Below are 22182 nucleotides of genomic sequence, written 5' to 3' on the forward strand. Positions count from 1 at the left end.
AAATCAGAGCAGAAATAAATGAAATTGAGACCAAAAAAAACAGTAGAAAGGATTAATGAAACAAAGAGTTGGTTCTTCGAGAAGATAAACAAAATCGACAAACCCTTAGCCAGGCTTACTAAGAGAAAAGGCTCAAGTAAATAAAATTAGAAATGAAAGAAGAGAAATTACAACGGATACCATGGAAATACAGAGGATTATAAGAGAATACTATGAGAAATTATATGCCAACAAATTGGACAATCTAGAAGAAATGGATAAATTCTTCGACTTATACAACCTCCCAAAATTGAACCAAGAAGAAATGGAGAATCTGAATAGACCAATAACAAGTAAAGAGATTGAAATAGTAATCAAAAACCTCCCAAGGGGCCGGCCCGGTGGCGCAAGCGGTTAAGTGCGCGTGCTCCGCTGCGGCGGCCTGGGGTTCGCTGGTTCGGATCCCGGGCGCGCACCGACGCACTGCTTGGTAAGCCATGCTGTGGCAGCGTCCCATATAAAGTGGAGGAAGATGGGCACGGATGTTAGCCCAGGGCCGTCTTCCTCAGCAGAAAAAGAGGAGGACTGGCGGATGTTAGCTCAGGGCTGATCTCCTCACAAAAAAAAAAAAAAAAAAAAAAACCTCCCAAAAAATAAAAGTCCAGGACCAGATGGCTTCTCCAGTGAATTTTACCAAACATTCAAAAAAGATTTAATACCCATCCTTCTCAAACTATTCCAAAAAATAGAGGAAGATGGAACACTTCCTAAATCATTCTACGAGGCCAACATCACCCTGATACCAAAACCAGACAAAGAGAATACAAAGAAAGAAAATTACAGGCCAATATCGCTGATGAACATTGATGCAAAAATCCTCAACAAGATATTGGCAAACCGAATACAACAATACATTAAAAAGATCCTACACCATGATCAAGTGGGATTTATACCAGGGACGCAGGGATGGTTCAACATCCACAAATCAATCAACGTGATACATCACGTCAACAAAACAAAGAATAGAAACCACATGATCATCTCAATAGACGCAGAGAAGGCATTTGACAAGATACAACATCCATTTATGATAAAAACTCTCAATAAAATGGGAATAGAAGGAAAGTACCTCAACATAATAAAGGCCATATATGACAAACCCACAGCCAACATCATACTCAACAGGGAAAGACTGAAAGCCATTCCTCTGAGAACAGGAACGAGGCAGGGCTGCCCACTCTCACCACTCCTGTTCAACATAGTACTGGAGGTTTTGGCCAGAGCAATTAGGCAAGAAAAAGGAATAAAAGGAATCCAAATAGGTAACGAAGAAGTGAAACTCTCACTATTTGCAGATGACATGATTGTATATATAGGAAACCCTAAAGAATCTGTTGGAAAACTATTAGAAACCATCAACAACTACAGCAAAGTTGCAGGGTACAAAATCAATGTACAAAAATCAGTGGCATTTCTATATGCTAATAATGAACTAACAGAAAGAGAGCTCAAAAAGATAATACCATTTACAATTGCATCAAAAAGAATAAAATACCTAGGAATAAATCTTACCAAGGAGGTGAAGGACCTATACAATGAGAACCACAAGACATTATTGAAAGAAATCCATGATGACATAAAGAAATGGAAAGATATCCCATGCACGTGGATTGGAAGAATAAACATAGTTAAAATGTCTATATTACCTAAAGCAATCTACAGATTCAATGCAATCCCAATCAGAATCCCAATGACATTCTTCACAGAAATAGAAAAAAGAATACTAAAATTTATATGGGGCAAGAAAAGACCCCGAATAGCTAAAGAAATCCTAAAGAAAAAGAACAAAGCAGGAGGCATCACAATCTCTGACTTCAAAACATACTATAGTAATAGTAAATCAAAACAGCATGGTACTGGTACAAAAACAGACACACAGCTCAATGGAACAGAATTGAAAGCCCAGAAATAAAACCACACATATATGGACAGCTAATTTTCGACAAAGGTGCTAAGAACATGCAATGGAGAAAGGAAAGTCTCTTCAATAAATGGTGTTGGGAAAACTGGACAGCCACATGCAAAAGAATGAAAGTGGACCATGTGCTATCGCCATTCACAAAAATTAACTCAAAATGGATCAAAGACCTGAAGGTGAGACCTGAAACTATAAAACTCATAGAAGAAAATATAGGCAATACACTATTTGACATTGGTTTTAAAGGAATCTTTTCGGATGACATGCCTACCCAGACTAGGGAAACTAAAGAAAAAATAAACAAGTGGGACTTTATCAGATTAAAGAGCTTTTATAAGACAAATGAAACCAGAATCAAAATGAACAGACAACCAACCAGCTGGGAGAGAATATTTGCAAAACATACCTCTGACAAGGGGTTGATCTCCATAATATATAAAGAACTCACACAATTGAACAACAAAAAAACAAACAACCCGATCAAAAAATGGGCAGAGGAAATGAACAGACACTTCTCCAAGGAAGATATACAGATGGCCAATAGGCACATGAAAAGATGCTCAACATCACTAATCATCAGGGAAATGCAAATCAAAACAACACTAAGATACCACCTCACGCCTGTTAGAATGGCTATAATCACCAAGACAAAAAACAACAAATGTTGGAGAGGATGTGGAGAAACAGGAACCCTCATACACAGCTGGTGGGAATGCAAATTGGTGCAGCCTCTATGGAAAACGGTATGGAGATTCCTCAAAGAATTAAAAATAGAGATGCCCTATGATCCAGCCATCCCACTACTGGGAATCTATCCAACGAACCTGAAATCAACAATCCAAAGAGGCTTATGCACCCCTATGTTCATTGCAGCATTATTCACCATAGCCAAGAAGTGGAAGCAACCTAAGTGTCCCTCGACTGACGATTGGATTAAGAAAATGTGGTATATATATACAATGGAATACTACTCAGCCATAAAAAAAGACAAAATCGTCCCATTTGCAACAACATGGATGGGCCTGGAGCGTATTATGTTAAGTGAAATAAGCCAGAAAGAGAAAGACAAACACTGTATAATCTCACTCATATGTGGAATATAAACCAACACATGGACAGAGAAAACTGGACTGTGGTTACCCGGGCAGTGGGGGTGGGGGGTGGGCACAAGGGGTGAAGGGAGTCATATATATGGTGATGGACAAACAAAAATGTACAACCCAAAATTTCACAATGTTAGAAACCATTAAAACATCAATAAAAAAAAAAAAAAAGAAAGGAAAAGTCCTGGTGTTTACTAGGCATGTATTAAACAGCTCCTGCCATGAGCCTGTGCCATGTGCTAAGAGTCTGACTTGGTCCCTGCCTTGAGGGACCTACCTGGAGGGAAAGAAATGAACTTGTTAGTAATTTCAGTCTAATATGATAATTGCAGTGATAGAGACACACACGGAGTATTTTTTATATTACACAGGGGAGGGTGTCAAAAGATGCCTTCCTGGAGATAATTCCTGAACTGATTTAGCTGGTTGACTGAGAGAAGGAAGAGTATTCCAACCAGAGGCAACAACGTGAGCAAAAGCATGGAGATGTGAAATAGCTTGGTGCTTGTAGATACCACAACCATTTAGTGTTGCTGAAATGTGAACTGGACAGTTAGACAAGATCATGCATTTCAAGCTAAAACCTCAGACTTTTTGCTATTTGTAATAGTGAGCTGTCAAAGAGTTTTAAGCAGAGGAGTAATGTGATTAGAATTGTGTTTTAGATCATCCACTGATCTAAAACATCCACATCCAGGCTGCTGTGCAAGGATGAATTAGAGGTGAACTATTTGGTAGCCTGAAATCTGGTGTTTGGATACTCTTGCAGGACCACATAAAGGGTGAGAGAGGCCTCAACTAAGATAGTAGGAGGGGGAACAGTGGACAGATTTAGGAGTTATATAAGAGGCAAAATACATAAATTGGATATGAATGATGTGGAAAATCTATGATATATCTCAGATTTCTGGCTTGGAGCAAGCAGACTCAAGGAAGTAAGATCCCAGTTATTGGAGGTGTTTAAGCAGAGGCTGAGGGGCCATCTCTCAGAGACGCAGTGCAGGAGAACCCTACGCTACAAAGAGGGTTGAACTAAATTACCTCTAAGGTGCCTGCCAATGCAAAGATTCTTCATCTTTCTAATCATCTTCACTCTTCTTCCTTGAGTGCCCAGTGGCTTCTGATCTGTCTCCCTCCCTTTAGTGTCTTATAGTTTCTTCCTTCTGAAAAGCAAAGCCTGGGGCCGGATAAGGATTTCGTAGCGCTATTCTCCCGTGAAATCAGGAGAGTTGAGTACCATGAGCTGGACTACACATGCACTAGCAAGATTCTTAGGGACCACTGACCAACTCTTACACCTGTTTGGAAACCAGTGGTGTATAATATCAAAGCATTCTTCTGCCTAGTTTCTCATCTCCTTTCTTCTTGGTCTTTTTTCTTCATCAGTTTATTGTAAGGAAAAAAAATCATTGTAAGATCAGCTAGTGTACTTGGCAATAAAGGAGTCCTTAAGAAGGCCAAAAGGTTGAGGTAATACTGTAGGAGAAATGCTCTAAAATGTCCTTTTGGGAACCTCAAGCACAACAACCCACATGCAGTTGAAAATACATTCTGTAAGGAAAAGGACTTCCAGTCTAAGTTCTAGAAGCCTTATATGATTTGTGGGTAGGAGAGAGCATACTACGGTTTACTCAAGCAACCATCTTGGTTACCATTTTCCAGTTGGAATAGATTTTATAGTCAAGCAGCTTGCTGAACTTTGCCCATTCTTTTATATTTTATGAAGCGTATTATGAGATGAAAAAAATATTGTTTATTTACTATAATATGTCCTCAAACAGCATAATATATCAGGAATTATCTTTCAGACATTCTTACTGCAGCAAAATTTCTTTCATGGTGTCCTCAGTAAAATATATACTAATTTTTACTGATTGTATGGTATCTTATGGCATCTCTTTCTTAAAAATATCCATTAACCAGGTAAATTATTTTATTTGTCTTCTCAGTTATATAAATTATTAGATAAAAAGAATATTACTTCCATGAATATTCCAAGTGCCTTACATATATTAACTCATTTAATCCTCACAACAACCTTAGGAATTATTATCCCCATTTTTCATTTCTTTATTTTTTTTGTGAGGAAGATCAGCCCTGAGCTAACATCCATGCTAATCCTCCTCTTTTTGCTGAGGAAGACCGGCTCTGAGCTAACATCTATTGCCAATCCTCCTCCTTTTTTTTTTTCTCCCCCACAGCCCCAGTAGATAGTTGTATGTCATAGTTGCACATCCTTCTAGTTGCTGTATGTGGGACGCGGCCTCAGCATGGCCGGACAAGCGGTGCGTCGGTGCACGCCTGGGATCCGAACCCGGGCCACCAGTAGTGGAGCGCGCGCACTTAACCGCTAAGCCATGGGGCCAGCCCTATTATCCCCATTTTTCAGATGAAGGAAGTGAGTCAGAGTGCCTTGCCCAAGGTCACAGAACCAGTAAGGATTGAACCAAGATTGGAACCCAGGTGGTCTAAACCACTAGACTATAATGATCATAACCACTAAATTCTGGTAAAATACTGAAGGACTATAGCTGTCTCCCTTTTTTTTAAAGTCATCTACTTTGAGATACAAAACTTAAGACTTTTTAAAAAAGATTATGATTACTTAGAGTACAAAAATACTAGGTTACAGATACCCAATCAGAAAGATAGCTTTCTTTCTAGCTATTGCTTTACTTTTTTTTTTTTTTTGGTGAGGAAGATTAGCCCTGAGCTAACACCTGTTGCCAATCCTCCTCATTTTTGCTGAGGAAGATTGGCCCTGGGCTAACATCCGTGCCCATCTTCCTCTACTTTATGTGGGACACCTGCCACAGTGAGTCTTGATAAGCAGTGCGTAGGTCCATGCCTGGGATCCAAACCTGCGAACCTTGGGCCACCAGAAGCAGAGCTCACGAACTTAACCATTATGCCACCAGGCCAGCCCCATGCTTTACTTTTAAAAGTATGTGATGCTCATAAAATGTTGTCTAGTTTTCCTTAAGTTTGTAAGTTGCTGTACTTGACTCCATAGGGCATGATACATGATTAGTTGCTTCTTTGGAAAGGTTTTACTATGTGAGCAAAATAATAACTGAGTAATAGGTTTGACTCCATCAGTTCTACAAACTGAGGTGTTTTTATTTTTTTAATTTTTTGTTTTGCTGTTGTTGTTATTTTTCCTAATTGAACAAGTATTTTAGGTGGCATTTGGAACTTACCTTTTTTAATACTTTCAACAAATCATTTGCATGAAGTTTTAAACTGTCCCTTCAGGTAATTTCTTATGATTTAAAGCCCTGTTGGCTTAAAAAAATTTTTTGTGTGTATTTAAAAACTGAAAGGAAACAAAACTTCTTAATAGCTTTAGATCCTTTTAAATATTCCAGAACCATTCCATAAACACCACGTTCTTTCTTTCTTTTTCTTTTTCAAATGAGGCAGAGGATCGATGGCCTGATGGAAGAACTTGAGGGAGGAAAGTTAAGGGTTACCATCATGTTTACTGTGGAATTTATTTCTGAAAATTACATTGTAAAGTGGGCTTAGGAAGCAGTGTAATATAGTAGGAAAAAACCATAGGTTTGGGGGATCAGACAGATCTTGTCTCATATGACAGCTGTGTCATTGCCCACCTACATGATTGTGGTTCAGCTGTTTACCGTTCCTGAGCTTCAATCTCCTCATGGGAAATGAGGGAATCGTAACATCTGCTTTGTAAAACTGATGGGGAAAGAAGTACTTGGTACATAGAAGTGCTTAATAATCGTGAAGTTCCTTTATTTTTCCCCAACAATATGCTGTTGCTTTCTCCTTTAAATATGTTTGATATTGGGCCGGCCCCGTGGCTTAGCGGTTAAGTGCGCACACTCTGCTGCTGGCAGCCCGGGTTCGGATCCCGGGCGCACACCGACACACCGCTTGTCTGGCCATGCTGAGGCCGCGTCCCACATACAGCAACTAGAAGGATGTGTAGCTATGACATACAACTATCTACTGGGGCTTTGGGGGAAAAAAATAAATAAATAAAATTATAAAATAAATAAATAAATAAATATGTTTGATATGCTAGCCAGAAAATGTAGAATAAAGTGGAAATAATTTTAAATGATTATTAGAAATGTTGAATAAGCAGACCAACAAAATATAAATCCAAAAAGCTGTGGGCTGCCTGCACAACTAATGACTGAAGGTGTGAAACGTAATACAGGATGCAGGACCCCAAGGTGGCTAACAGGGACCAGAGGAGAGATGACAGATAATAGCGACATAACCGTGACAGACCCGGTCTCTCAAGGTCTGCTAATTATAGTAGAACAAAAGGACGTGGTTTGGATTTGTTTTGTACTTCCCACATTTCTTAGATCTGAAAACTAATAAGTTAAAAGGAAAAAAAAACTTCAAGTGGAATAGGCTTTGCTTACCCTACTTGGAAATCTCCCATTAGATCTCTACCCTTGAGACAGTCTCATTGCTCCCCTGTGGTATAACAAGAGCTGTTGTGATTAGCCCTTCCCACAAAAAGCTACTGACTTAGGCGAACCATACATTTTTCTTGTTACCTTTGAGATTACTCTCCAGGGTTAATTCACGTGTCTTTTTTCTTGTCCTTAACATGAATAAAGCAAACTTCATTTTGTTCCTAACTGGATTCTAGAGCTGCACTATCCAATAGGGTCAGTAGCCACTAGCCACATCTGGCTATTTACATTTAAATTCATTAAAATATAAATAAAAATTCAGTTCCTTAGTCTCACTAGCAACATTTCAAGTGCTCAGTAGCCACATGTGGCTAGTAGCTACTGTATTAGACATGCAGATATAGAATATTTCTGTCATCACAGAAAGTTCTGTTGGACAGCACTGCTTGAAAGAATCAGTTATGTGGGAGATTTGTATTGTCTTCTCTGGGCACAAAAATCATATTGGTCTTTATGCAACTTGACAGCTTCTTAAGAAGGGTGCCCCGGAGAAGGTGTTTTAGAGCATGAACTCTGCCTCCTCCATTCATTGATCAATGAATAAAGTTTCTGCTCTACTTAAAAACAAAAAAAAAGGAAGGTTGCCTCTTACAGAGTGATAATTTTACTCTCGGTGATGGTGACATGAGATCACTGAACAAACTCTGATCTATGACACCTTAATCCACCCCAAACTGAATTTAGCAGGATATCTGCCACCCAAAATGACTTCTCAAAGAAGTGATAGCATTTTTGTGTGTGTGTGTGTGAGGAGATCAGCCCTGTGCTAACACTTGCCAATACTCCTCTTTTTTTTTTTTTTTTTGCTGAGGAAGACTGGCCCTGGGCTAACATCCATGCCCATCTTCCTCTACTTTATATGGGACGCAACCACAGCATGGCTTGCCAAGCAGTGCTTCGGTGTGCACCTGGGATCCAAACCGGCGAACCCCGGGCCGCCACAGCGGAGCGCACGCACTTAACCGCTTGTGCCACCAGGCTAGCCCCGATAGAATGGTTTTTTAGTCAGACCTTCAACGTTTTCATCATGTTTCTTATGTCTGTCTCAAAATGTCCGGAAGAGATATTGCTAATTTTTTATGTGGCACACCTGACTACTTTATCAGCCTGCTAAAATCAGGAGCTTGTAATGACTGCTACTCTGTTAGAAATAAATTGGTGACTTTAGCTCTCCTTCACTCACTTTGTAGCCGAGCACTCTATCCATTACTTTTTATGAAGATCTATCAAGTTTCCATCTACTTGACAGATTTTTGGCTTGCTCCTCTTCTGTGTGCCTACAACCTAGCACATTATCTAAAACACACAATAGGTGCTAAGAACATGTTTGAATGAATGAGCCAAAAATAACTTTTGCTTTTAACTCTATAAGATTCCTAGGTTAGGGAAATCGAGCTCTCAGAAAAGTTCATATAGGAAAGTTTTAAGTCCCACTTTATGTGTTCCATTATGTCTTTTTTTCCTAATATAAGGCTTAATCTAGGGGTTTCCTAATTAAGGAATAATATAAACCGTGCCTCAGTTTCCTTTCTACACGTCCCCACAAGAAACTGTCTGCATTTCTCATCTTACTTACCTGGAGCATCTCCTTAAGGCTACACCCTTCAAACACTGAAAGAAAACACCTGAAAGTCTTCTGTCTCCAGAACTTCCTTTGGCAGTGTATTGATCATCAGTGTTAAATTTTAAGGGGTACTTAAAAGAATGTCATTACATTGCTGGCCTTGATGTTGTAATTTTGGAATATTGTCGTCTTAAATGGCAGCTTTAAAAAAAAATCATTCTCAAGAATACATTAGCATTTGTTTATTTACTCAACAAATAATTATTAAGGAACTTCTGTGGGCTAGACATTATTCCACACAACGCAAAGTTAATGGTTTGAACCAAAAATTAAAGAATTGCATATTCTTAGATTATCTGGATGTTAGGAAAAAAAAAACAGAGGGACAGTTTTGAACATTTGTTTGAGCATTTGTTATACTTCCTAAAAATGTAATTATTTCTATTTAAAAAGAAATCATAGACTGTGTCCCTATCTTTTAAGTTAGCTGCATTCGCATTTAAAAATAGTTTCCCATATACTGGAATTAGTTGGCAGAGTACAATATTCAAATTACATAGATAATTTACCCCCAAATATACAATCTCCGTTCTTGGAGAGGTTTTCACTATTGAGATCTTACGAAAATTGAGTCTGTCGGCTGCTACACCACTGACATTCTTTAAAGTGGTCTGTGTATCTCTTTATTTGAGGCTAAGCCGGAAATGGTCTTTGGAGGTCAGCTTTGTTTTATCATTCAGCATGAAGTTGCTGTCCCCTCTAGTTTGCCAGTTGTTGCTTACATTTGACTGTGGTGGGACCCAGCACAGTAATAATGCTCGTGTAGGTTAGGACTCTTCCTCCTAAGCTGCTGGTGCCTGCTGCCAGGGGGTGAGGTGTAGTGAGTGCTAGGTTCAGCCAGTAAGAGGCCTACTCCTTTGACAAGGCTGGTGCACAGTGGTGGTGAGTGGCATCTATATTTATAAACTCCAATGTATATGTCCTAGTCTGGAAATGATCGTCTCTTCTTTTGTCCTCTCCCTTTCCATTCTCATGTATATTACTTATCAGGAGCCTTGGAAAAAAATTAGGGATGAAGATTGAAATTAGAATTTACATAGAAACATATATTCCACTTATTTGGGCTTTAATACTTTTATTCAGCAAACATTTGTTGAGCACCAGCTATCTCCTAGGAACCAGACTACATGCTAGAAATAGCAGTTCTGTCTTCAAGGACTCCTGGTCCTTCAAAGACAGACGTGGGGCTGGACTCTTAAGAGCCCATGTGAAAGTTGCTGTGCTGCAGATATTTAAAGGCTTAATGAAATCCTCTGCCTGGAGGAGTCTAGGAGAGAATCACTAAGGTTTTGAGCAGAGCTTGAAAGAGGAGTAGTTGTTTGCCAGATTAACAAGCAAGGAAGCACATTCCAGGTAGAGGGAAGAGTATGTACGAAGGCCTGGAGGTTGATAGAGAAGTGAATGTTCAATTAACTACAGGTAATTAACGCAGAGTAGCTTAAGTGCAGAGTGAAAGGAGGCAGAGTGGGGGAGATGAGAGAGTGGAAAAGCAAGGTTAGATCATAAATGGTATATATATATCACAATGAGCGTATCTTTTACCTATAGGAAACGGAGAGCCACTGGAGAATTTTGAATAGAGGGACGTGATCAGGATTTTTAAACGATCATTCTGGGAGCTACCTGGTGATTGGAGGCAGGGAGACTAACCAGGAGACCTTGACATTTCTGTCTTATTGGAATGAAGAGCTAATTGTACTCATTAGCATACTGCTACTGTCCAAAAATGTCATTGCTAAATGCCTTTAATCCCTAGCACCCTAAGATTGTAATGATGGTCAGGTCTTAAGCAAACATTTGCTGTGGTTTGCCCTTAGTGTGTCTTCAATGATAGTGCCTTTCAGTAGATCTCTATAACAGTGTAGTTATTATTTTGCGTCTTTCGATATGCAATCATCTTTAAAATGTTGATCTTTAGAAATAATATTTTTCGTATTTCTTTTCTATTTATTATACCAATCTTGTAAGTTTTAAGAGCCCTATATCAATCATTTTCCTTCTCAAGGAGTTTTAAACACCCTTTTGGCTTCTTCGAAGTAGTATCATTAGACTATTCCCTTTTAATCCATCTTTCATCATTTGCTTTTCAGATGTGAGATAGGGCCTTTCTCTCAGTCTGAAGAATTTTAAGCGGGGGAAAGTAAAGAGGTAGAGTATGGAAGCTCAGAAAGAGAGAAGCGTAAGGTTTGAGTGTGGTTTAGTCTAACATATTTGTCCAAAAGAACTTTTTCAGTCTATAGCAAGGCAAGATTTAGAACACAGTTTATTTTTTTCTGTTGAGAGAGCTGGTATGCCACAAAAATGTAGAATATGTGGTGTTATATCAGGCCTGCTGAAAGCTGAGTTTAGCGTCTGGTCCCAGAGGCTTGAGAGGAATGTACAGGATTAAAAGTTTAAAATAAAAACAGCTAAGATACCAAGCGTTTAAAACATTGACCCAGATGATTGGAATTCAGTTAGGAGAACTTGTCTTTCTTGGAGAAAAAAAATAAAAACACAAAACAATTTCAGACTTGGGAGAATGGCTTGACCTACTTGCATGGGCTGTGGAATGCTCATGGTTTCATTTGGAATGCAAAAGTTTCTGATTCCCATGTAGCTTCATGTACTCTCCTTAGCTCCCAAGAGATCATATCCTGCTGTTTGGGAAGAGAAACCCCTGTTAATTATCTTTATTTCCTTGCTGCCTTGGCTGTCCATTTTCATTTTGCAGTGATGGCCAACTCTGCTCTCTGTCCTTCAGTCCAGCAGACATTTACTGCACACCTGCTGCATGTCTCACACCACACCAGGTTCTGAGGGAATGTAACAAAAAATACATACACATGTTATAAAAGGCTAGAAATGCTATAATAGAGCAAAAAGTGGTAAGAGAACACAGAGGAAGAAGTGATGGCTCCCAATTTGATGGTGGAGAGTAGAGAGTGGGGAAGGCTTCAGTGGAGAAGGGCCATTTGAGCTGGGCTTAGGATGGATCACCTTTACTAGGGCAGAGATGTAAAAATAAAAACATGGAGCATATCAAAAGAACAGGAAGTGAGTGATTCGAGTGGGAGGGTTGATGAGAAATAGTGGTAGATAAGACTGAGAGCCTCGACCAACTTGCTGAGGAGTTTGGACTTTATTCTCTAGGAAGTGGAAAGTGGCATGATCAGCCTTCTTCTACCTCCTCTGATAAGCATTAAAGAGCCACTGATGGTGATAAACCTTGTCTCACTTGCCAGTTCTGAGGTAATTTTTTTAAAAAAAAGCACTTTTGGAATCCTCATACCTTCCATGTCTGTGATTATTTTTGTTTGTTCTAATTTGGAGAAATGGGTAGAAAATGGCACCCCATAAAGCCTCTTCTCAGGCCCACACTGGAAGGGGCGAGAATAGGTTCATCTGTCTAGTTTTTTCATTCATTAATTCCTTCCTCCCTCCTTCCTTCCTTCCTTCCTTCCTTCCTTCCTTCCTTCCTTCCTTCCTTCCTTTCTTCCATTCCCCTCTCAGCTAGACTCTTTGCTTGGTCCTAGGTATACAAATGAGAGACAGTCTCTGCCCTCACTGAGCAAACCAGAAGGGAATTCAGACAAGGACACAAGGCAAGTATTATAGGTGCTTAGAGAAAAATGTTCACAGGATGTATCTGAGGTCCTAAGGAAGGAAAGGTCAATTTTGGGGAGTGGAGTAAGAAACACTCCTTAGAGGCAAAATGTTTAAAGAGGAAAGGAGAGGGAAACCATTCCTGGAATAGGGCCAGCATGAGATACAGAGCGTCAAGTAGCCAAGAGTGCTGAAGAAATTGCAAGCAGTTTGGTAGCTCTGACCTAAGATGCCAGGGGGAATGCTACAAGAGAAACAGGCCAGAGCTATGTCATGGAAAGCTTGCTTTCTGGGCTTGAGCAAAGGAAATTCTGTCCTCAGGATCAAGTCCAAATTCTCAAGGACAGAATTTTTAAGTAGAGTGCCACGATCAGCTTTGGTATTTAAAAAAGTCTCTCTAATGCAGTGAGGGAGGCAAACTAGAGACATCGATAACAGGAGACTGTCACAGTAGTCAAGCAAGGATGATAAGGTGCTGGTGAGTTCACTGCTTCTAACCCTCTCCATCGCACTTCATCTCTGAAAGGTCTGGGTCAGCAACTGGAAAGTGAAGCTTCGTTACAAAGCATATTTCTGTCGTCTTGTAAGTAAACTATGGTTCTTTCTTCTCATATTAGCTGAAGCAAAATAGGGCTGGGGCAGCTCTGGGAGGGAGACCTCATCGTCACAGGAAGAGTGCAGTAAATGCCAAGGCCTACATCCTCCGTGTTGTTGGGGGCACAGAGGAATGGAAAGATGTGACTGAAAACTGTATTTATGGTGGTTTCTAAGAATGACTGTTGATTTACTTTATTGAGATATAATTTACATACCATAAAATTCACCCTTTTAGAGTATGCAATTCAATGAGTTTTAGTATATTCACAAAATTTTACAACCATCACCATATCTAATACCAGGACATTTTCATTACCCCAAACAGAAACCCACTAGCAGTTATTCTCCATTTCCATTCTCCCCTTCCCCCAGCCCTGGCAACCACTACTCTACTTTCTGTCTCTGTGGATTTACATATTTCTGGAAATTTCATATAAGTGGAATCATATGATATGTGGTCTTTTGTGACTGGCTTCTTTCATTTAGCATAATGTTTTCAAGGTTCATACAGGTTGTAGCATATATCAGTACTTCATTTTTTGTGTGTGTGAAGAGGACTAGCCCTGAGCTGACATCCAATGCCAATCCTCCTCTTTTTGCTGAGGAAGATTGACCCTGGGCTAACATCTTTGCCCATCTTCCTCTACTTTATATGGGATGCCGCTACAGCATGACTTGACAAGTGGTTCATTGGAGTGCACCCAGGATCCGAACCTGTGAACCCCCGGCCACCAAAGCGGAGCACGTGCACTTAACCACTGTGCCACCAGGCCTGCCCCAGTACTTCATTTCTTTTTATGACTGAATAATATTCCTTTGTATGGCTACACCACATTTTGTTTTTTTGTTTTTGTGAGGAAGATCAGCCCTGAGCTAACATCCATGCTAATCCTCCTCTTTTTGCTGAGGAAGACCGGCTCTGAGCTAACATCTATTGCCAATCCTCCTCCTTTTTTTTTTCCCCCCCAAAGCCCCAGTAGATAGTTGTACATCATAGTTGCACGTCCTTCTAGTTGCTGTATGTGGAACACGGCCTCAGCATGGCCGGAGAAGCAGTGCCTTGGTTCACGCCCGGGATCCGAACCTGGGCCGCCAGTAGCTGAGCGCGCACACTTAACCGCTAAGCCACGGGGCCAGCCCCACATTTTGTTTATCCATTCATCAGTTGATGGACATTTGGCTTGTTTCTACTTTTTGGCTTTTATGAATAATGTTGCTATGAACATTTGTGTACAAGTTTTTGTGTGGACATATGCTTTCATTTTTCTTAGATATATCCGTAGGATTAGCAATGGTGGGTCATGTGGTACCTCTATGTTTTACTTTTTAAGTAACTACTAAACTGTTTTCCAAGGTGATTGCACCATTTTAGATTCTTACTAGCAGTGTGTGAGGGTTTGAATTTTCTCCATATCCTCACCAACACTTGTCCATCTTTTTGATTATAGCTAGGTTAGTGGATGTGAAGTGGTATCTCCTGTTTTTGGTTTGCATTTACCTAATGGGTAATGATGTTGACCATCTTTCCATGTGCTGATTGGCCATTTGTATATCTTTTTTGAAGAAATGTCTAGGCAAATCCTTTGCCCACTTTTAATGGGTTATCTTTTTATTGTAAGAGTTATTTATAAATTCTGGATACAAGTCTCTTATCAGATATATGATTTGCACACATTTTCTCCCATTCTCTGTGTTGTCTTTTCACTTTCTTGAAGTTGTCCTTTGAAGCACTAAAGTTTTTAATTTTTAAGATTTTCAATTTCTTTTTTTGCTTTTGCTTTAGGTGTCATATCTAAGAAACCATTGCCTAACCGAAGGTCAAAAAGATTTGTTCCTATGTGTACTGCTAAGAGTTTTATAGTTTTGGCTTTTACATTTAGATCTTTGATACATTTTGAGTTAATTTTTATGTATAGTATGATGTAGGGTTTCAACTTCATTCTTTTGCGTGTGGATATCCAGTTGTCCTAGCACCATTTGTTGAAAAGACTGTTGTTTCCCCATTGAATTTTCTTGGCATCCCTTGCTGAAAATCGATTGACCATAAATGTAAGGGTTTATTTCTGGACTCTCAGTTCTACTCCATTCATCTGTATTTCTATTCTTATGCCAGTATGCACAATATTGATCACTGTAGTTGTGAAGTAAGTTTTGAAATTAGGAAATGTGAATTCTCCAACTTTGTTCTTTTTCAAAATTTTTTTTGGCTATTCTAGTTCCCTTGTATTTCCATATGAATTTTAGGGTCATTCTGTCAATTTCTGCAAGAAAGCCAACTGGGATTTTGATAGGAATTACATTAAATCTTTAGATTAATTTTGGGAGTATTTCCATTTTAACATACTAAGTTTCTGATCCATGAACATAAAATGTCTTTCCATTTATTTAGGTCTTCAGTTTTCTTCAGTGTTGTTTGGTAGTTTTTAGTGTACAAGTCTTGCACATCTTTTATTAAATTGATCCCTAAATACTTTATTCTTTTTGATGATATTGTAAATGTAATTGTTTTCTTAATTTAATTTTTGGATTGTTCATTGCTAGTGTATAGAAATACATATTGATCTTGTATCCTGAAACCTTGCTAAACTGATATTAGTTCTAGTAGGTGTTTTTGTGGAAATCTTAGGCTTTCCTATATACAAGATTATGTCACCTGTGAATAGAGATAGTTTTACTTCTTTTCCAATCTGGATATTTTTATTTCTTCTTCTTTTCTAACTTCCCTGGCTAAGTCCTCAGGTACAATGTAGAATAGAAGTGATGAAAACGGAAACCCTTGTCTTGTTCCTGATCTTAGGGAGTAAACATCCAGTCTCTTACCATTAAGTATGATGTTAGCTCTTGGTTTTTTGTAGTGCCCTTTACCAGACTGAAGATGTTCCTTCTTTTTCCAGTTGTTCAGTGTTTTTATCATGAAAAGTTGTTGGATTTTATCAAATGCTTTTTCTGCATCTGTTGGGGTGATCATGTGAGTTTTTCCCCTTTATTCTGTTTATGTAGTATATCACATTGATTGATTTTCAGATATTAAAACAACCTTGTATTCCTGGGATAAATTCAACTTTGTCACATGCATAATCCTTTTTATATGTTGCTGGATTCAGTTTGTTAGTATTTGGGAGGATTTTTGTGTCTATATTTATAACGGATATTAGTCTCTAGTTTTCTCACGATATCTTTGTCTGGTTTTTGTATAGGTAGTATTGGTCTCATAGATTTCAAGTTGGGAAGTGTTCCCTCCCCTTCTATTTTTTGGAAGAGTTTGTGAAGGATTGGTATTAATACTTCTTTAAACATTTGGTAGAATTCATCAATCAAGTCATGTGGTCCTGGACTTTTCTTTGTTGGAATTTTTTAAATTACTAAGTCAGTATTTTTCCTTGTTATAGGTACCTATACAATTTTACCACTTTTTCTCTTTCATCCCTAAATATTTATTTCTTTAGTCATTCAAGAAATATTTATTGAGCATCTGTTATATCCAGGCCTTGTTCTTGACATAGAGGATACAACAATGAATAAAACAAAAAGTCCTGGCCCTCTAGGAGCTTAGCATTCTCATATTCTTTCTCTCATTCTCATGCTGTCTATATATTCATATTATTTTGTTTATATTTATATGTAATGTAGCTCTAAAAAAATATTGCTTCATGCCATTGGTGGAGACGGGGGGACCTTAGGTTTGCTGTATATATTATCATAGTTTGTACAAACTCTTAGGTATTCTTGAAGAGAGTACTGTGCATGGGAAATGGAATATATTGTTATTACAATCACAGTTTATATTGGTACTTACCCTTGGCATTGCTACAAGGACATAATTTTAATAAAACAAACGACCATCTTTATTCATTGTCATCCTCAGGACCATCCAGTGCCTTCTGTTCTGTCTAATCATTAGTAGGAACATGTATTCATTTCCTAGGGCTGCTGTAACAAAGTACTATAAACTGGGTGGCTTAAAGCAAGAGAAATTTATTCTCTCACAATTCTGGAGGCTAGGCGTCTGAAATCAAGGTGTTAACAAGGCCGTGCTCCCTTTGAGAGTCTGAGTAGAATCCTTCCTTACTTCTTCCTAGCATCTGTCTGGTGGTGGCTATCAATCCTTGGCATCCTTGGCTTGCAGCTGCATTACTCCAGTCTCTGCCTCTGTCATCACATGGTGTTCTCCCTGTGACTGTTTTCATATGATGTGCTCAGTCATATTGGATTAGGCCCACCCTAATGACCTCATCTTAACTTGATTACTTCTATAAAAACTCTTATTTCCAAATAAGGTGACATTCACAGGGACCAGGGGTTAGGACTTCAACATTTTGGGAGAGGGGACATAATTCATCCCATAACAGAGCATTATGCTCTAACTCTGAGATATTGAGTGGAGGCCTCATTTTAATAACATCACTAATTTTAATAGCTTTTACAAAAGTTTTATAGTATATTTCTCTGTCTTTAAAACAATAATGCCCCCTCCCCATTATACAATAAGCATGGAAGGTGTCATTGATCACACATGTGTGTTTTATCTTCTTAGCATAAATACTAGTCTGCCTTGGTGGTCTAGTGGTTAAGATTTGGTGCTTTCACTGCTACAGCCCAGGTTCGTTTCCCAGTTAGGGAGCCACACCACCCCTCGGTCAGTTGTCATACTGTGGCGGCTGCGTGATGCTGACAACTATGCCACCAGTATTTCAAATACCAGCAGGGTCACCCACGGTAGACAGGTTTCAGCAGAGCTTCCAGACTAGAACAGACTAGGAAGAAGGACCTGGCCACTCACTTCCAAAAAAATTGGCCATGAAAACTCTATGAATAGTAGTGGAGCATTGTCTGAAATAGTGCCAAAAGATGAGAGGCTGGTGCAAAAAGACTGGGCAGGGTCCCGCTCTGCTGTACGCAGGGTTCCGCTCTGCTCTACACAGGGTTCCTAGGAGTCAGAATCAACTGTACGACACTAACAACAAAAGCATAAATGCTAGAGAGGAGGCAGAGATGATTAGTTATATAACTAGGGCTTGTAAGATATGTTCAAAATTCACATCTCTTAAATCGTAGTTTATATGCCCCCCAAAATAAAACAGAATCACATAAGAGTTTGTGGAGGATGTTTGGAACAGCAGTTGACTGCTCCTATACACTGTTGCCTTTACCACAGTCACAGGAATCTTATATGTAGACCAGTTTAAGCAGTGCCAGAATCTATCTCTGTAGTGAAATAAAATAACATGGTTTATGAAATCGTATTCATATGTGTTGAATTAAAAATGACAAGTGTTATATACAATGTAACTTTGGAACAAAGTTAAAAGAACAGAATAGTATCTTCTGATCACCAGTCTAGCGGTCCTATTGCTAGTTTTATTTGTTTTTAATAATGCTTCCAAGTATTTTCTTATCCACAAATGCTATTATCCCTACTCTGTCACATGCAATTATTTGAGTGTCTGTCACTCCTTAGTATTCTAGTGTGGTAAATACAGCACTCTTGGGGCAGGAGTGGAAAATCTGGATTTTTTTTTTTTTAAACAAGCCCATCACCCTGTTCCTCTGGCACAGAAATGCTGAGACATTTGTCACTTTTGTTGCTCCCACCGAGTCTTGGACTCTTACCTTTAATGTTTAGCTATTTGTTCTTTGGTTGTCATCTTCTACCGTTTTGAATTAAGGCATTGACTTCTTACATTCTCATGGCTACCTCACTTATTTCTGTTTATGTTTCAGTTATGCAACAAGAATGAAAACTTTGCTTAATTATTCTTTTTCTTTCTTTTAAAACGATACAGGGCAATCTAGAGCAGCCATGATACCTCCCAAGCATCCACGGCAGCCTAAGGGAGCTTTGGATGATGCCATTGCCTTTGGAGGGAAAACAGACCAAGAAGCACCTCTTGCTTCCCAACCTACACCACCCCCACTGCCAAAGAAAATGATCATAAGAGCCAATACAGAGCCAATCTCTAAAGACCTCCAAAAATCCATGGAAACGAGTCTTTGTGTCTTGGCTAATCCCACCTATGATATTGACCCCAACTGGGATGCCAGCAGTGCTGGCTCTTCCATCAGTTATGAACTCAAGGGACTGGACATTGAGTCTTGTGACTCCTTGGAGAGACCTTTGCACAAGGAGAGACCTGTCCCCTCAGCAGCAAACAGCATCTCCAGCTTAACTACTCTCGGTGTTAAGGATAGATTTTCCAACAGCATGGAGTCCCTGTCCAGCCGGCGTGGTCCCTCTTGCAGACAGGGCCGAGGCATCCAGAAGCCACAGAGACAAGCACTTTATCGAGGACTTGAGAATCGGGAAGAAGTGGTGGGTAAAATTCGAAGCCTTCATACGGATGCCTTGAAAAAACTGGCTGTTAAATGCGAAGACCTCTTCATGGCTGGGCAGAAAGACCAGCTCCGTTTTGGGGTGGACAGCTGGTCAGACTTCAGGCTAACCAGTGACAAGCCGTGTTGTGAGGCAGGTGATGCAGTTTACTACACAGCCTCGTATGCAAAAGATCCACTTAATAACTATGCAGTCAAGGTAAGGAAATATTATAAATCGGATTTTAACCTTATCCAACACACTGTTATTGGGGTGGGTCTGTTCTTCTTTCCTCCATTCCTCCATTTAGCACAAAGTTATTGATCATCTACCTTACACCAGATATTGTAATAATCAGGGGGCTTACTTATTATCTAGAGGAGAAAACAGATATGTAAAGAAACAGACTTACAACACAATATCCTGAGGGCTAAGATAGAGGAAAACAGAATTCTGTGGGAGCTTGGAAGGATGTTACCCAGACTCTAGAGGTCAGAAAAGTCTTTTTAAAGTAGGTAATCCTTGAGCTGTGATTGTTTGCAAAGGCTGCCTGTACAAGTGAGGTCTGTTACATGCCTTCCACTCCATGTTTCTGTCTTTATTCTCTGGCAAATAAGAGGCTCTTGTCTACCTCTGCTCTGTAACTCCTCTGCTTCCTGGAGAAACATTTTTATAGAGGAAGATAACCAATATTTGTTGATGTGCCAGGAACTTTATTAGTGTTCTATAGTTTAATCTTCATGTCAACTTTATGAGATTAAGATCTTTTTATCCATTTGACAGATGAGGAAAATAAAGCTCAGAGAAGTGAGCTAACTTGCTCAGGGTCACACAGCTAGCAATTAGTAGAGCTGGGATTTAAATACAGATCTCTCTAACTCCATAGCCTACACTTTGTCCATTAGGTCACATATTAATTTCTTTAATGTATTTTGCCAATTCCAGCCTTCAAGAGGGCTAAAACTCTTAATATCAAGAATTCGTGTCGAGTTACATTCTTTGTAACAGTAAGCCATAGGCTTCATCAATGTTATAAATAAAGCATGGAGTTTGTTACATTTCCGTTTTCATTTGTCTCAAGGTATTTTTTGATTTCTCTTTTGATTTCTTCTTTGACCCATTGGTTGGTCAGTTGTATGTTGTTTAATCTCCACCTATTAGTGAATTTTCCAGTTTTCTTTGTGTAATTAATTTCTAGTTTCGTACCATTGTAATCAGACAAGATGCTTGTTGTGATTTCAATCCTCTTAAATTTATTAAGACTTGTTTTGTGGTCTAACATGTGATCTTAGAAAATATTCCATGTGTACTTGAGAAGAATGTGTATTCTGTTGCTTTTGAATAAAATGTTCTGTAAATATCTGCTAAGTCCATCTGGTCTAACGTGTCGATTAAGGCCAATGTTTCTTTTTTGGCTTTTCTGTCTGGATCTATCCATTGATGTAAGTGGGGTATTAAAGTCCTCTACTATTATTGTATTGCTATTTCTCCCTTTAGATCTGTTAATATTTGCTTTATCTATTTAGGTGCTCTTATGTTGGATGCATAAATATTGACAAATATTGTGTCTTGTTGGATTGACCCCTTTTCGTTATGTAACACCCGTCTTTGTCTCTTATTACAGTCTTTGTTTTAAAGTCTATTTTGTCTGATATAAGTATAGCTCCTTCAGTTTCTTTTGGTTTCCATTTGCATAGAATATCTTTTTCCATCCCTTCACTTTCAGTCTGTGTGTGTCCTCACATCTAAAGTGAGTCTCTTGTAGGCAACATATAGATGGGCCTTGTTTTTTAATCCATTCAGCCACTCTATGTTTTTGATTGGAGAATTTAGTCCATTCCATTTACATTTAAAGTAACTATTCATAGGTGTGTGCTTATTGCTGTTTTGTTATTTGTTTTCTGGCTGTTTTTGTAGTTCTTCTCTATTCCTTTCTTCTTCTCTTGCTCTCCTCCTTTGTGGTTTGATGACTTTCTTTAGTGGTATGCTTAGATTCTTTTCTATTTATCTTTTGTATATTCACTGTAGGTTTTTGCTTGTGGTTACCATGAGGCTTACATATAAAAACTTATAACAGTCTATTTTAAGTTGATAATAAGTTTGATCCCATTGTAGAAGTTAACATTATTACTCTCACCTCCCACATTTTATGGTTTGTTTTGTTTTGTTTTGTTTTTGGTGAAGAAGATTAGCCGTGAGCTAACATCCAATGCCAATCCTCCTCTTTTTGCTGAGGAAGATTGGACCTGGGCTAACATCCGTGCCCATCTTCCTCTACTTTGTATGGGACACCACCACAACATGTCTTGACAAGCAATGCATTGGTCCGAGCCGAGCATCCGAACCTGTGGATCCTGGGCCACGGAAGCAGAGCGCGCAAACTTAACCATGATGCCACAGGACCGGCCCCCGATGTTTTATGTTTTTGATGTCACATTTTACATCTCTTTATCTTGTGTATTCCTGAATTAATTGTTGTAATCACAGTTATTTTTACTACTTTTGTCTTTTAACCTTCATACTAGCTTTATAAGTGATTGATTCAC

General features: G+C 39.0%; 1 protein-coding gene across 11 annotated transcripts in view; it reads left to right on the forward strand.

Annotated features, from left to right (window-relative positions):
- The window catches only part of PEAK1 (pseudopodium enriched atypical kinase 1), a 319364-nt gene that overhangs the window by 270101 nt on the left and 27081 nt on the right, over positions 1 to 22182 (forward strand). For all 11 annotated transcript variants that reach the window (XM_058542131.1, XM_058542137.1, XM_058542133.1 and 8 more), the window contains one exon: positions 19110 to 19855. In XM_058542131.1, the coding sequence (XP_058398114.1) occupies positions 19110 to 19855 (746 nt within the window). The remainder of the gene's footprint in view (positions 1 to 19109; positions 19856 to 22182) is intronic.

The sequence above is a fragment of the Diceros bicornis genome, chromosome 5 (genome assembly GCF_020826845.1).
Source record: "Diceros bicornis minor isolate mBicDic1 chromosome 5, mDicBic1.mat.cur, whole genome shotgun sequence".
NCBI classification, from domain to species: domain Eukaryota; kingdom Metazoa; phylum Chordata; class Mammalia; order Perissodactyla; family Rhinocerotidae; genus Diceros; species Diceros bicornis.